The sequence below is a fragment of the Hordeum vulgare genome, chromosome 6H (assembly GCF_904849725.1).
Source record: "Hordeum vulgare subsp. vulgare chromosome 6H, MorexV3_pseudomolecules_assembly, whole genome shotgun sequence".
NCBI classification, from domain to species: Eukaryota; Viridiplantae; Streptophyta; class Magnoliopsida; order Poales; family Poaceae; genus Hordeum; species Hordeum vulgare.
This window is the reverse complement of record NC_058523.1, coordinates 556,338,417-556,354,712: the sequence shown is the minus strand read 5'-3', so window position 1 is coordinate 556,354,712 and position 16,296 is coordinate 556,338,417. Positions and strand designations below refer to the sequence as shown.

Genomic DNA, 16,296 nt, shown 5'->3' with positions numbered 1-16,296 from the left:
GCAAACACACCAAATCGTACACGATCAAACATGCATTTGAAACCAGCCTTGTGTTCTGCTACGCTGCTTCTGGTGCTCCTGCTTCCCCTTTCTGCGAATGCGTCGAGCAAAGTAAGATTGACACATGAAACTTAATTAAACTTTGCTTGATGTTTTTTTTCTCTCTAGCATGTTCGTGAAACTTATTTGTATTTTGGAATTTCAGCTCTATGTTGTGTATATGGGGGAGAAGCAGCATGATGATCCATCCGTGGTTACCGCGTCACACCATGACGTACTGACCTCTGTTTTTGGAAGGTATTTTGCATGCAGTTCTTGTTGTAGCTTCATAATCTTGTATTATTTTCCTTAAATATAAACGACCTGGTCTTTGGTTCACGGGCGTCTCTTTCTGCAAAGTACAGCAAAAATGAAGCCCTGAAGTCTATAGTATACAGCTATAGGCACGGTTTTTCTGGATTTGCAGCTATGCTAACCGAATCGCAAGCTGAGGTCCTTGCAAGTACGTGATAGTTAACCAACCTAATCCAATTCTTCACACATGCTCTATTTACATGCATCATAATCGATGGAAACCAATTAACATGTCAAACAAATGCAGAATTCCCTCAAGTTCTATCAGTGAAGCCTAACACTTATCACAAAATACAAACAACCCGGAGCTGGGATTTCCTTGGCCTCAACTACTACCAACCACCCTATCGCTCATCCGGTATCCTGCAAAAAGCAAAGTACGGTGAAGATGTCATCATCGGTGTCATCGATTCAGGTATGTTATCGCATCGAAAGACAACTTCTATTTATATGTAGTCGCAACTTAATTAGCATATGGAGATCGATCAAATGGTCCATATACAAAAGTGACTTTGTACTCCTAACCTAAGAGTATGTACTTTCACCCATCATGTACCACATTGTTGTAGGCATATGGCCTGAATCGCGAAGCTTTGATGATAGTGGCTATGGTCGTGTGCCCGCCCGGTGGAAGGGCACATGTGAGACAGGTCCAGGATTCAATGCCACAAACTGCAACAGAAAGATAATCGGCACACGCTGGTACTCCAAAGGTATTGACCCCGAGAATCTCAAGGGGGAGTACATGTCCCCGAGAGATTTGAATGGCCATGGCACACACGTAGCTTCGACCATCGCCGGTAACCATGTGGGGAATGTGAGCTATGAAGGCCTCGGCTTCGGGGCGGCGCGCGGCGGGGCGCCACGCGCTAGGCTGGCCATCTACAAGGTAGCATGGGGCCTCCGTGTGGAAACCGGTGAGGCAGCTATCGTTAAGGCCATTGACGACGCAATACGTGATGGTGTAGACGTTCTGTCGCTCTCACTATCAGGTGGCGGCGAGTCATTCGCGTCACTGCATGCCGTCTTGGGAGGGATTCCCGTCGTGTTCGCAGGCGGAAACCAAGGCCCTGCGCCGCAGACAGTGGCAAATGTCGGGCCATGGGTCACAACGGTTGCCGCCAGCACCATTGATCGATCATTTCCGACTGTATTGTCTCTAGGAAACAAGGAAAAACTCGTGGTACGTACCCCGTATATGCATATAGTATGTAGTCTTCATAATGTTATTGTTTGTTTTGCTAAATCCTGGGCACTGATTTCCTCAGGTTTCAATCAATTTCTAAAAAGTACAACTTTAGTCTGTGAAAAGTGTAGCATGCAAAATGGGCAACATACACATTTCATAATCGACCTAGACTTCAAATACCAGTCTCTGTGACTTAGACGAACCCTAATAGCTAGCTACTGTGAAATTAACAGGTTTAACTTCTTCTTTCTTTTTTGCTGATCAACGTACTAAAAACACGCAGGGGCAATCACTTTACTCCGTAAACATTACCAGCGACTTCGAGGAGCTTACCTTCATCAGGTATACATTAAAACAAATCATAAGTATAATAAACTAATTAACAGATTGATTCAGCTCTGCTTAATTACCGAATGTTTGCTTTCATTTATTCAAGTGACGCTACAACCAATTTCACTGGGAAAATCGTCCTGGTGTACACGACGCCTCAGCCAGCATTTGCCGATGCCTTGAGCCTTATCCGGGACAGTGGCGCCAAGGGCATTGTCATCGCGCAGCACACTACAAACTTACTCGATGGCCTGGCCACATGTAATGACCTTAAGGTCCCTTGCGTGCTGGTGGACTTTGAAGTTGCACGTAGAATTGTCTCTTATTGTACCAACACAAGGTGAGGGTGACTCCTTTATTTTCATTCTACAGTGCCGCTTTGTTTGAAACAGAGTTGAATGTGTAGAGGCCTTGATTTCCTCGTCCAAAAGTTGATCGTCTGTTTCATGGCATGCCAGAAAGCCGGTGATGAAAGTGTCACCGGCTGTGACCTTCGTCGGAGACGAGGTGCCATCACCAAGGGTCGCTGCATTCTCGTCTAGAGGCCCAAGCGCCACATTCCCTGCGCTACTAAAGGTATCTCGCCTTCTTCTCGCGATCCTCTTTTCAAAAAGTCAGTAGAAGTTAAAATAGAAATAACAAGATACTGCACTCTTGGCTAGTTAACATTTCTATTATTTACTGCTTCAAAACTAACATACTGTATATATATTTGAACAGCCTGACGTAGCTGCGCCTGGAGCGAGCATCTTGGCCGCCAAGGGCGACTCCTATGTGTTTTTGTCTGGGACATCCATGGCTTGCCCTCATGTCTCGGCGATCACCGCGCTGCTGAAGGCGGTCCATCCCGATTGGTCCCCTGCCATGATCAAATCTGCCATCATCACCACATGTACAAATTGATACCTTTTCAATTGACCTTGTATTTATGAAAATATATAAGGCCGTTATATATGATAATCTCGGTTTTCTTTCAGCGTCCGTGACCGACCGTTTTGGTGCACCCATCGAAGCAGAGGCAACCCCACGAAAACTGGCTGACCCCTTCGACTTTGGTGGCGGCCACATAGACCCCGACAGGGCCGTCGACCCCGGCCTGGTTTATGACATAGATGCTAAAGAGTTCAGCAAGTTCTCGAACTGCACATATGTAAACACAAAGGAGATGTCATTCGATGATTGTGGGAAGTACATGGGACAATTATACCAGCTCAACCTCCCGTCCATTGCCCTGCCGGAACTCAAAGGCTCAATCACGGTTCAACGTTCCGTCACAAATGTCGGGCCAAAAGAAGCAACCTACCGGGCGGTGGTTGAGGCACCAACCGGGGTGGCAGTGTGCGTGGAGCCATCGGTGATCACATTTACCCAAGGTGGTGGTAGACACGCGACGTTCAAGGTGACCTTCACAGCAAAGAGGAGGGTACAAGGCGGGTACACGTTCGGCAGCTTGACATGGTTAGACGGCAATGCTCACTCGGTGAGAATTCCCATTGCAACTCGCATCGTGATCCAAGACATGATGGCAGTTGCGGACGTATCTTAAATTTTCAAGCATATGTGCATATGTGCTTGAATTTATGTTATTTCAATATAAATAAGATGTCTCAAGTGTTCGGTTTGTACTATTTTTTTTTTACCAAAAGTTGTAACGAGATACTGCAATTATCTTTTACAATATTTTACTACTTGTACACACAACAGTACACATGCGTGCATGTACGCCACTGGTTTGTGAGTTAAGCACATATCGACCTGTGAAAATTTGATTTAACTCAGAAAGGTATCGTGTCAAAAAACTGCAGATGTACGTATTGTCATTGATAACCCGTATTGTCACAACAGGGTTCTCCGGTTCAAAACTACACTAGATGCACATGACTTGGAGGTACAACCATGAACAAAAGTATCACAAAAGGGTTTTGATACGAAATCATCTTATCGAGCTCTACATATAATCATTGGGAACAACATGTTCATAGCAACATCTATTCTCCAACAATCATGATCTTAAACTAATGTCTATTAATTACATAATGTATCCCATACATCACATGTGCCTACAGCGGATACTCACAAGTGATTGTGGGATCATACATAATATTCAACAGAAATTCTCAGTCACAGCGGCAATGAAAATATTCTCTACTGTCTGAATATTACTTCAGCAAACCATATTTATGTTCATAAACTATTATTACCTCTGTCCTAATAAAATTGTCTTAGATTTCTCTAGATACCAATAATATCTAGCACTAAACATGACTAGATACATCTATATCTAGAGAAATTTAAGACAAATTTTTTGAAACAGAGGGAGTATTACTATGAAACATTAAGCATAGCTCCCAAACAAATATTCCCCAGGATTTGCGCTCACAATGTCCCTATGGCATATTTTTGGTGCTTCTCCAAACTTAGACACCCACTAGTAATTAACCAGTATATACCTCCCAACTTGTATCAAATTACAAGACAAGTGCTGCAATACTTCAATTTAGACGACACGATTCATTAATACAGTACAAGTGCTGCATATCAAACCGCACTTGCAAGTTTCAGCTTCAGGTGTGAGAGTGAGAGGAAAGAATATGTCATAGATGGCCTCAAACATAGGAGGAGCTATGAGCGAGGCGAGGACAAGTTGGCAAACTACCTTCCCAATCCTGCGCTACTCATTCGATGCTCAACTTGAGCCAACATGTTCATTACACTCCATCCATGTCGCCTTTGAAAATGGCTACTTTTTAGATTTCTGCGGTTTGAAGATGTTGGCCTTGTAGTATTTCAGCTCGGCGATGCTTTCTTTGATATCGTCCATCGCCCTGTGACTTTTCCCTTTCCTAGGAGTTTGCTTCCTTTCTGCGAACGATGATGACAAATACACAGGGTCAGACCTCCTCTGCTAGTTTACATCAGAAAATGTCTCAAGAGTTAAACTTGTCATGCTTGAGAATGTAAACATGTTAGCACAAGGCTAAGGACTCAGCAATGACCACGACAGCACTACAATTGCTTGCTCAGTGGGTATCATAGATGCGACTTTTTTTTCCGTATTTCCGTAGACTCTAAAAATGTACAACTAAACTGGTGCTTGAATATAACAGGAACATCAAGAATACAAGGTTAGTTTACCTTTAGGGTACCACCGGGTGCACAAAGCCATGATACTGCTCACATCAACAATCACGTGAGAGAAGATGGCTGCAAGCTGTGGCATATACTTCTGCTTAGGAAAAAATAGCAAATATATTATTTATTATCCACCAAAAGCTAAAGGAATACATCGTGTTTAAACTGGAAAAAAGATGTCCTTGTGAAGGAAAAATTAAACACATTGTAATATGTAACAAGGAATAAGCAAATTATTTTGCATGACGATAAACACATTGTAATATGTAACATGGATATCAGTGTAGCAAACTATTATCGAGCACTCTCCCAAATAAGGCAGTTTGATCTAATACTATATAATTCACAACTATATTTTTTTTCTATTGACTTAATGAGCTGATCTATAACAAGCCGAATAAATAATACAAGAAAATCAACTAAATTTATTTCATGAATTGAATTAGACCATTCTTGTGGCAATTTTGAATGAGCCTTTTTCACCCTGAGGGCAAGGAGCCTCCCCCGCATTTGGAAAACCCAAACCGAATTACTTGGATTTTCATGTTTTGAAATGAGAATATTGACCAAACAATCCTGAGATCGCCGACTTTTTTTACTTTACTCAAACAAAAAGCACAAGTTTGAATTAAAAAAAAACAGGATGGAAATTCTAGTTGACAAGAAATATAACTCAGTATCGACAGTTATTCTTTTTACTGAAACTGTTAATCCTGCTGAAGGGTAAAAATATTTTGTAACAGTGACCAGTCGTGCATTCATGGAAAACAAATGTCTTTCCTTAATCCTAGCTGCATGACTATTCCTGTCTGTGTGACAGTACATCAATCCTAGTTACAGCATATCAATCCTAAAAGACATTCTTTACTGACCTTTAGAAATAGTAAATCTACGTAAACTGAATTCCCAGCTATTGATGGAGTGCCTGAACCTACATGCTTCATGAGGAAGTCTAACACCTGCAAATAGGCAACTAGAAACTTCTATTAGAAACCTTTGGCCATTTTCTTTTAGCAAGCCATCAATATGTACTGTTTTACAGTGCATAAATGATTAAAAACTGTATGACATATCATTCTTAGATGTGCAAGGAACTGATGTATCAAGTGGTAAAGCAGAAGCCCTATTCAGAGAAACTTAAGAGCTTGAGATGTGAGAATTACAATAACATTCACGGATATACTGATATAGATCATGCTGTAACATGTACACTTGCAAAACTTGGTGTAGCTTGAACAGTACCAATCAGTTTGTTACTTTTCCTTTGCACAGGATGTATTTGGTCAAATTTTTGCAAGAAACCTTGCAAGCATACAAGTTATAGCATGATATCCATCTAAAACATATAAATTTTTTGCAAAATTTTGGAGTGGAAAAATGTATTTGAAATATAGGTGAAGTGGAGAGTTTTTGCGACATATGCAATATTTTTGCTAAAAGGGGAGGTTTGGGATAGCAGGATTTGTATGTTGGATATATGTATGTGACATCTCACAAGTAACAACTGCAGTGTTACAAAATTGAAAGGGACAACAAGTTCACAATTTGGGGGCATCCACCGGTAATTTCCTAAATAAGAAATAGAATGGCTATTGGCAATTCAACATTTTACAGAAAAATATTTAAAATCAAATGTAGCATACTAGCTTTAATCAAAAATATATTTTTTGTATATTAATAAATAAGAAAGAAAACAATCTATAATGATCAACTCAAATCATGTCAGAACTGTCGATTCTCATGATAATGCCATGGTGTAAGAAGGCAAGTATGTAATGAGTTAAAAGAGCACATGAAAATGAAGTTATGCAAACTGTAGAACTTTTGAATAGCAAATAGCACTCAAAAGGAGTTCTAAAGTAGCAAGAGGTTAAAGTGCAACAGATAGATAAATGATAAGGTTATGGAATCAGTTGCGAATACTGTAACTTCACTACCATGTTTGCAATCAAATTTTCAGAAAAATATGATGATAACCATAAAAATCAGACAACATACCTGTTTCTCCGCGTCACCCTCAGAAATCTCACTCTGTAGTACTCTCTCTGTCAATCCTAAATAAGTTCAGGGGTCATCAGATTTATATTGAGAGAACAACACCCAATAAGAAATGTTATTTGGAAAATAAAGATTATTTACCACTAGATGCATGATGGGTTTTACACCATTCATTCATATTATCTAAGCAAGCTTTGCTCTGACTTATAACCAAGTTAGGACCCTGCAAAATGACAACAATGTTGAAGTTCCCAATGAGATGATGACAGACAACTTATTCTACACTGAGATGCACTATTTCTGCATATTGACATGATAAGTAGAAATCCAGTGTGATTTTGACATTAAATATTTGAGCTATTACAAATATCATATTCTACATGGATCATCAGCATTCCATTTGCCATTAAATACTTCTTATACTCAGGTCTGTGCAAAGGGTGGGTTTGGACTTGTATTGTGAAACAGAGGGAGTACTGTCTAGATCGTCCAGATAAGATATTTTTTTTTCCAAACTACAGTTTATGTAGCACAGCTGCTAGGAACAGAATCAGTAAAAAATCAATATACAGAAAACCAGAGTAATTCAGGGTGTTCTTGAATATTCCTGTAAGCAGAACTAGTTACAAGAACACCATCATATTGTACACGATCTATGTAGAACGAACTAAAGGTATATGATTTCAACAGCCACCTCTATTTGTTTTGTAAGTTTACCATCGGTTACAATGCAAGCTATCTCCAATATCCGATCTTTCAAAATATCCAAACCTACACAATCCAGTATTGAGTGTGCCAATTAGTCATAATTTTATGCATAAGATAAAGGTAACAAAACAAGAATAGATTCCAAAACTAAATTTGATTTATCTATCCATTAAAAAATTATAAAAAATTGAATAAATTCACAGAAGTAGCAACTATAATCAGATCAGAGATCAAGGTATTTAGCAATCATCATCAAACTTCTAGGATAAGAAATGCCCTTCAATGTTTCAGACTAACTCAACAAGTTTGGGGCATTGGAGATAAATAATCCGTAGTTTGTAATTTTGTTCAGTTGAATCCCAGATTATCGTTTTTTGTTAACTAAAGTCATGTATCAGTAATTTAAAATATGTTTGTTTCACCATGAGCCATCTAGTTCGACCATTGACTACTGATTAAACCAGATGTCACTCCATTCTTAGCCACTAGAAGAAAGTAGAGAACCCTTCCCAAAATAAAAGAATGAGAAGCTAACTATCTATGCTAGCCAATGGATTGCATCCGAGTAAAGATAATCTACCAGAAGACAGTGATATATTCCAGAAGGCCTCCTGAACTATCTATGCTAGCCAATGGATTCAACAGATTGGACTATTCACTGTCCTGCTGAAGAACTTCCTACTGGGCTACTGGCTACCAGGCATTGTCCTTCATTAGCAGGTTACAGATAATTGGACTGTGATTCATAAGTGGCCATGTCACAAATTTACATCCCCGGCACTCTGAACTATTATTTCGTAGGTCCAAAATTTTAATAGTCACAAACATACCAAATTCTGTGCAGAAAATTAATTATTCTGAGGCAGAATAAAAAAACACAAATTGTTACGAATAAACAAGTAAATGAAGGTGCAACATCAAAAATAGATTCTCTTATGTATTAATAACATAAAACAAGTTATGGTAATTGAATAATTCACCAGTCATTTCCAAGTCTATCCACACTAAAGGCATCCTGTAACCACCAGATGATGATGCAAGAGCTCCTCCATTACAGCTTACTATTGTTGTGTCATTTTGCACACATTTATCTGCACAGTAAATACAGTTTACAACCCCATTAATGACTATACGGCGAGTAAGAAACAGAAATATTATAGAACATAAACATGTATATCCTTGTCTTCATCAAAGGGTTTTTCAAAAAGCCATATGTACCCTGAAGACGAAATCTAAAGAAAGGGGAAAACCATATCGGACAGATCAAAAATGTGATCAGTATGCTGGTGAATACGCTTAAGCAAAAATGTCACACTACAATCTAGTGAAAACTGTAGGGGTGGCCCAACAACAAACGGAGGTAAAATTGATACACTGCACTGAACAGTGGCGGTATGACCTCTTGCGGCAATGGCAACTCTCCCCGTGTCCCCAGTCATGACGGTAGTTACCTAATTTGTTCCAATTTGGTTTCAGAGCCAACCGCTGCTCCGGCCTCAATGAGCAGCAGGGAGCAGCTGGGCTTTTAATCATGCTATGACTTTACCCATGGCATCGGCATACCGAGGCACGACCCATTGGGTAGTGGCATAACCAGGTGTGGTCATGGCACACAGATTATCGTTCACATTTGCAAATGTTGCAGATGCACACTTAGATGAAATGACCAGGATGGATATTATATCACCGAACCACCCGACAAGCTTCTTTAGAAATGACTAAATGAGCAACAATCCAAAATGTGACATGACAGCCCAAGCAAACATGGATAAATAAATTATAAAACAAAAATATAATACATCTCATCTTTTCAGAATAAACACTCCATGAAATTAACAGAGAATGGCCATAAAACAGAACATCAATTGAGCCCAGGGAGGTAGTATCACATCATAAGGCGGTTATGTTCTTGGCAATAGTAGCTATGCATCAATCTGTTTCATATGAGTTAAAATAGGCCCAGTGAACCCAGGCAAACTACAAAGGAAGTAACTGCTTCAACTGAAATTGCAGGGATAATAATGAGTTATGCATTCAATTCTCCACGCAGAAAAAAAGAGAAGGAACAAAACTGAAGTAATCTAATACTTTGGAGCTACATCCTAGAAGAAACGAAGTACCAACCAGGTTTGCTCGCAGCAGTTTCTTGTACGCTGGTAGAAGATGTTTGGGTCAATTGGCTATCGTTCCCTCCATCATCTTCGGCATCCAGATTAAGAAGCGAGAACATGTTCTCCGGCTTACTCATTTCCCAGTTTCCTTGTGCCTGGTAAAATCCAGGCACCTGTTCCTGTATCAGCCAAACACCCAACTCCTCAATTAAAACGAGCCTTCGTATAGAAGAGAACAAAAAACAGAGAGACAGTAACATAATAAGTACCAATATTCGCTGTAATCCAACCTAGCAGAGCTAGCGTGCCCCGAACAAAAAGGCTAACAGGATTAATGGAAGAAAGTTGATCATCGGTTGCCCCCTAATCGATATTTATGGTGTTTGCTTACTTCTCCGGTTTAATCATTTGCCTCTTCTATCTAATTATAGTACCCGCAATCGCTTTAGTTGACAGCCGCTTACACTCTGTTTCTCTTGTACAGTGCCCATTAAGAGTCCATCGCTCTTACTGCTAGACCTAGTTCAACGACCAAAGCCAAAGCCAAACCGACCTCGATGTCTCCCCAAATCGAAGGAACGAACCTTGTGCGCGGGCGCTGATGGAGGTCCGCCGGAGGAGGAGGGCGAAGGTGCCGCGGGCCGCTGCGGCTGGGGCAGGAGGAGACGCCGGTGGAGGCTGCCCGGCGGGGCGGCGGACGGGCCGCGGGCTGCTGCAGCTGGGGCCGGAGGGGACGCCGGTGGGCGTCGAGCTCGGGCTACCTGGGCCGCGCCTGCGAAGCAGAGGCAGCGGCGGCGGCGGCGGCGGCGGCGAGGGTCGGAGAAGGGGATGGGAGCAAGAGGAGGTCGTCCGAGCAAAACTTTTCCCTTTTTGTTTTTGTTTTTGGAGTAAATAAAATAAAACACATTTTTTTTGTTACTCCTGCTTCCTCTTCACACGTTTTGAGGATTGGTCTCCAAAACTACATGTTTTCTTTTTAAAAACATCCACTCATTTAAAAATTTGCGTACATCAGAAAAATATGTCCCACTATTTAAAAGGAAATGTTATTCGGTCCGAATCCATATTGCTTGTTGCTCGGGCGGATGTATCTAGACATTTTTCAATGCTAAATATATACTATGTTTAAGAGACAAGTAATATGGAACGAAGGAAATAGTATAATTTAATAAATTCTTATTTTAAATATGTTTGCTTGGTTTGACGAGATGGTTAAATCAATCATTATTTGAAAATGTCTGTCGTGTACTAAATAATGTGTTCGTCAAGTATTCTAGAAAATATATACCGTGTCTTTGTAAAAATCTCATGTAAGAAAATAGAAAAATAAAAAATAAAAAATAAAAGGGAAATAAAAAACCAGAAGGAAAAGGAAAAAAAGGATGGAAAAGGTGAAAGAGAAAAGGGAAAGGGAGAACAAACTAAAGGAAAACAATGAAAAACCCAAAACGTTACTTTTGTTACAGATCTGCATCAGTTACTGGTTTTGCTAATATTTCGCTTTTTAAATCTCGTCGCCGCACTCCCCACTCTCCCACTCCACTTCCAATTCTGCATAATAGGATTGTCGAAACATATTGGTCTTCTGCAATAAGATCCACACTATCAATGTAACTGTTACAAACTTTGTAGATGATCTTACACACCGGACTGCTAAATTGGGGGTGCCACATCAAAAGGTCGACATCATGTCATGGTGCCAATACCTCTCCTTTCGCTTAAGCGCAGAGTTGTAAAGTGTTGCTTGCGGCCCCTAATGCATTCTGGTGGCGATCATATCTCCTCGATGATTCTTCAAAAAGAAAAGGGAAAAGGTTATCTTCCACTGGCCGATCCGCATTGATCCATCCGCCGCCCGCTCGTCCGTTGGATCTCGCCTCGATCACGAACCATTTCCTGAAACTGGCTCGTTGTTTCAGAAACTGGGCCGCCGTCCTCCAGATCTCCACCTCCTCCGCACAGCCAAATCTCCACCTCCTCCGCCGCCGGAGAGGTCGTCCACCAGATCTCCCCGATGGCGTTCCGCCGACTCCTCTCGGCCGCAGTGCGCCGCCGCTCCGCCGACTCCTCTCGGCCGTAGTGCGCCGCCGCTCCGCCGCGGCGGACGCCGGCAACCTCGTCGTGGACAGCATCCCGAAGTACCTCGCATGACCTACTTCGGGTACCCCACCGACCGCTCGGCCGCGACGCCGGTCGTCCATCCGGTCGCCGCCAGTCGCCCATGCTGCCCATGAACGTTCCAAATTTTTTTCGCAACTTGACTTTTGTTTGAAAATATTCCTGAAACATGACCTTTGTTGCAAAAAATTCCCCCGTAAAAGTACCTATGTTGTAGAAAGGCGAATAAAAAAAATCTGCAACAAGCAAATTGTTTCCGAAACTCGACCGTTGTTTCAGGAATTAAACGGGTTCAAAGTTTATTTCTTGCAACAAAGCGAAAGTTTATGCAACTCAGCCATCGTTTCAGGAATTATGGAGTGTCTGGCCAGAGCGGATCGGGCGGCTATGCGTAGATCGGACGGCCCTTCAAGTGGCGGATGTTTAGCCTAGTTCCGCTTCTGCCATCCATTACGTGCCCCCTTTTCAACTTTTTTTCTCCATTACGGTTTTCTCAGTTTCCTTTTGTTCTTAGGATGCATCCTTTGAATTTATAATTTATTTTCAAGCATTTAAACAATTGTAAAGAAATTTATTTAAAACAATTTATTCATGTATTTTTTAAAAGTGTTTTAAGCATTTTGAGATAAATGTTCATATAATTTTGTTAAATTAGTGGCATATTTTGTTTTTAAATAATTATTTTGTTTTCAAAATTATTTATTTTTTCCCCAAATGTTATTCTTTTTTTAGGGCTACCCAAATGTTACTCGGTCCGATCCATACTATTCCCCACTCTTTTGTAGCTTCGTTGGCCCTCGAGCAAATTCACCAAACCCACTCAGTTTCGGCCCGCTCGATTGCCTTCCTTCACACCATATTTGGCCAAACGGGCTGGCCCGGCACGGCACGACATGGTCCGTCCAGACATGAATATTAGTCGGGGTGCCTTGCCGGCCCACGTGCGGCGTCTTAAGGCCCAGGCATGGTATGGTTACTAAACAAGCGAATACGTTGGTCCGTTTAGCACGCTAGGATGCATATCTTCAGCATATTGGGCTCACTTTTAAACATATTAAGTTGTATTTTAAGTATATATATATATATATATATATATATATATTAAAAATACATAAAATAAAATAAGGAAAAAGCTTACCTTCAACCGGTTGATCGCGCTCCCTTCATTGATCGGACGGACCAGACCAACCCCACTTCTGCGTGAGCTGCGACCGTTTTTCTGAAACAAAGCAATTGTTTTAGGATCGTCTCCCGCAGCTGAGAGCCCACTTCGTGTTGCTCTCTCTTGCTGCTTGATCTAGGATGGCGACCGTTTTTTCTGAAACAGAGCAATTGTTTCAGGATCGTCTCCCGCAGCTGAGAGCCTGCTTCGCGTTGCTCTCTCTTGCTACTTGATCTAGGATGGCGATCGTTTTTCTGAAACAGAGCGATTGTTTCAGGATTGTCTCTCGCAGCTGAGAGCCCGCTTCGCGTTGCTCTCTCTTGCTGCTTGATCTGTTGCGGTGGCCGGCGTCGACTCCAATAGGTATACATGCTCATCCCTTGCCCCGTCCGCCCCCATCCCCCCACCGAGCGCAGCCGCCTGTAGATCGCCAGCGTGAGTGCAGTCATGTTGGATCTCCGCCGCCAAACGCTTCCCGACGAAGAGAAATTTCTGCAACATGGTCATTGTTTCCGAAATACGACCATTGTTTCAGGAATTGTTTCTGCAACGTGTTCGTTGTTTCAGTATTGTTTTTGCAACATGATCGTTATTTCTACAACACGGTCGTCGTTTCAAGAATTTATGAGTGAGGAGAAGACGAGCGGGACATGACAAGCGATCGATGACTGCCTGCATGTAGATTCAACGGACAGCGAAGTGGTAAATGTATAACGCACATCTATCAATAGACGCCTAACAGTCCTCATAAAATAAACAGACAGTATTATACCTGCCCACGTGCCCAGCCTCCAGCTTGAGGCACAGCTCAAAGTGTGTTCTGTGCTGGCCCGGTCCGTTTATGTCATACCATGTCTGACAATCCATGGCGTGCCGTGCCGTCGTGTTTGTGGGCCGGCCCGAAAAGCACGGCCCGTTTGGATAGGCCTGCTTCACACCACGCAGAACGCAGCCCCAAATCTCACCGCCGCACTCCCCACTCCTTCGCCAATTCCGGCCAAAATCCGGCTGTCCAGCCACCACCATGGCCGCCGGTGTCAGGCAGGTCTTAGACTGGTTCGCCGGAAGCGAGGCCATCCTCAGGGCCGAGCGCGCCGTCCTCTCCGCCAGCACCACCGCGGGCGGCGAGGACCGCATCAGCGCCCTCCACAACCACCTCCTCAGGGACATCGTGTCCCGGCTCCACGCCAGGGACGCCGCCCGCACCGCCGCGCTCGCCTCCCGCTGGCGCCACCTCTGGCGCTCCACGACGCTCGTCTTCCACGACGCCCTGTCCTGCCAGCCCGAGCACGCCGCCGCCGTGGCCCGCGCCCTCGCCGGCCACCCGGGCCCCTTCGCCACCGTCAGCATCAGATACTGCGACTTCCGGTGCCAAAGCCCCGAGCTTGCCGAGTGCCCGCGTCTCCTCGCCGCCAAGGGCGTCCGGGACCTCGTCCTGGTCAACGCGCCCGCCGACCTCGACCACCTCCCCGACGCGCCCGCCGAGGTCCTCAGCTGCGCCCCGCTCCGCCGCCTCTTCCTGGGCTACTTCAGGTTCCCGGACACCGGCGCCGGCCTGCCCGGCAGAGAGGAGGGATTGTTCCGGCGCCTCCGGGAGCTCATCTTGCTCAGCGTCGACATGCCCGACTACGACCACCTCGACCGCCTGCTCGCCCGCAGCCCCGTTCTCGACACCCTCGTCGTCGTCCAAAGCCAAATCTTCCACCACATTCACCTCCGCAGCCAGAGCCTCAAGTGCGCGCTCCTCTGGAGTTACTACGTGCATGAGGTCGCGTTGAAACTTGAAAGCCTGACACGAAGCCGAGCCCGAGCACCGTGGTTCCGAGTGTCAAGATACTGGCGTTGAAGGTGAACTTTTGGTGTCCGCAAGGAGGTCAAGATGCTGGCCAGCTTCCTCAGATGCTTCCCCAACATTGAAATGCTGCACATCGAGGTGACGACACTCACTCACATCCATCCATTCAGCCAGTCGTTGTCGATTTCTCCTTCATATCGTCCTTCATTTCTTAGTCAGGTGAATGATTTGACTACGTTGATCTTTGCAGTCTCTCCTAGCCGATGAACGCACTAGGAAGCACAATGCCAAGTTCTGGCGAGAGCTCCGTCCTATCGAATGTCTCAAGTCGCACGTCACCGAGTTGATCGTCCATGAATTCCGGGGGGACCGAAGCGAGATGGAGTTCCTCAAGTTTGTCGACAGGAGCGCGAACGAGATTTGGTGTTTGCTCGTCAGGACCACCGCAGTGAAATTCGCTTCGACGGATGAGTTCGATGAACTGATGACTAAAATGGAAGATTTTACGCACCGAGGGTGGGTCTGCGATCACTCCATAGTGGTGGTGGGTAGGTGTTAGTGTTCTGAGGTAACATGTACTTCTTGATGCCAGTGCTCTGAGGTAACATGTACAAGCTGGGCAGTAGTCCTGGTAGGAAACAGATTAATGCTTAGCTACTATTGCCAAGAACATGACTGCCTTATGGTGTGATAATATCTCCCTGGGCTCAACTGACGTTCTGTTTTATGGCCATTGACTGTTTCATTTCCTGGAGTGGTTATTCTGAAAAGATGATATGTATTGCGTTACCATTTTGCAATTTATCCATGCTTGCTTGGGTTCAGTGGCGGAGCATGAAACAAAATCAAGAACGGGCCAAGGGCAGGCCAATATCTGGGTCAATTTACGGGTTCAGGTAAACATTGACAAGATAATCTGAGATTACTTCCTTTGATGCTTCTTATTTCTTTCAACGAAATTCAGTAGTATATGTGATGACCTGAGATTATTACAACTGGAGCATGGACAGAAGTCTAAATAAATCTTCAGATACCGAGCCAGAAGTGACATCTCAGAAACATGAGAAGGTCCATTCATGCTTCTATCATCATGTTATGATTCTCGACCGACAGGAGACATGCGAAAAATAATACTCCCTCCGTTCTTAAATATAAGACCTTTTAGAGATTGTCTATAAACTACATACGGATGTACATAGACATATTTTAGAGTATAGATTCCCTCATTTTGCTCCGTATGTAGTCTCCTAGTGAAATCTTTAAAAGGTCTTATATTTTGGAACGGAGGGAGTAGTCATGAAAATAGAAACACAACAAACTCCGTGTTTTATAACATAATAATAAAAATGAAAACAAAAACTGGTAATATTACACTGCAGTAAACAGTAAACAATTCTAG

The 16,296-nt window shown here is 43.3% G+C and overlaps 2 protein-coding genes and 1 pseudogene across 3 annotated transcripts; 2 read left to right on the top strand and 1 right to left on the bottom strand.

Moving 5' to 3' along the window:
* Positions 1 to 4,117, top strand: LOC123402940 (subtilisin-like protease SBT3.9). Of its 2 annotated transcripts, XM_045096911.1 has the most exons (10): positions 1 to 111; positions 206 to 297; positions 405 to 502; positions 602 to 769; positions 924 to 1,537; positions 1,827 to 1,885; positions 1,980 to 2,213; positions 2,332 to 2,449; positions 2,594 to 2,765; positions 2,851 to 4,117. In XM_045096911.1, exons 1-10 carry the CDS (start codon positions 31 to 33, stop codon positions 3,417 to 3,419), a joined length of 2,205 nt encoding a protein of 734 aa, XP_044952846.1. In that variant the 5' UTR covers positions 1 to 30; the 3' UTR covers positions 3,420 to 4,117. The 2 variants fall into 2 exon arrangements, with proteins under 2 accessions (XP_044952846.1, XP_044952847.1); XM_045096912.1 differs by lacking the exon at positions 1,827 to 1,885 and having other exon boundaries at positions 31 to 111; positions 924 to 1,568; positions 1,940 to 2,213; positions 2,851 to 3,419.
* Positions 4,118 to 4,215: 98 nt separating this feature from the next.
* On the bottom strand, positions 4,216 to 10,687 carry LOC123402941 (oligoribonuclease-like). The gene is made up of 9 exons (XM_045096913.1): positions 10,407 to 10,687; positions 9,836 to 10,001; positions 8,692 to 8,802; positions 7,698 to 7,774; positions 7,145 to 7,226; positions 7,004 to 7,059; positions 5,878 to 5,964; positions 5,009 to 5,099; positions 4,216 to 4,735 (listed from the first exon to the last, which is right to left on the bottom strand). The coding sequence occupies exons 2-9, from the start codon at positions 9,957 to 9,959 to the stop codon at positions 4,614 to 4,616; spliced, it is 750 nt and encodes a 249-aa protein (XP_044952848.1). The 5' UTR covers positions 9,960 to 10,001; positions 10,407 to 10,687; the 3' UTR covers positions 4,216 to 4,613.
* Positions 10,688 to 14,106: 3,419 nt separating this feature from the next.
* LOC123402938 lies at positions 14,107 to 15,640 on the top strand (annotated as a pseudogene).
* The last annotated feature ends 656 nt before the right edge of the window (positions 15,641 to 16,296 follow it).

Coding starts and splice junctions, on each gene's coding strand:
- LOC123402940 (XM_045096912.1), top strand. CDS start 31: ATGCATTTGAAACCAGCCTTGTGTTCTGCTACGCTGCTTCTGGTGCTC. Junction 1,569..1,939: donor GTATATGCATATAGTATGTA/GTCTTCATAATG, acceptor AGATTGATTCAG/CTCTGCTTAATTACCGAATG. Junction 2,214..2,331: donor TCTTATTGTACCAACACAAG/GTGAGGGTGACT, acceptor ATGGCATGCCAG/AAAGCCGGTGATGAAAGTGT.
- LOC123402941 (XM_045096913.1), bottom strand. CDS start 9,959: ATGAGTAAGCCGGAGAACATGTTCTCGCTTCTTAATCTGGATGCCGAA. Junction 8,803..9,835: donor AACTGCTGCGAGCAAACCTG/GTTGGTACTTCG, acceptor TTTACTGTGCAG/ATAAATGTGTGCAAAATGAC. Junction 5,100..5,877: donor TAGATTTACTATTTCTAAAG/GTCAGTAAAGAA, acceptor TTTCCTAAGCAG/AAGTATATGCCACAGCTTGC.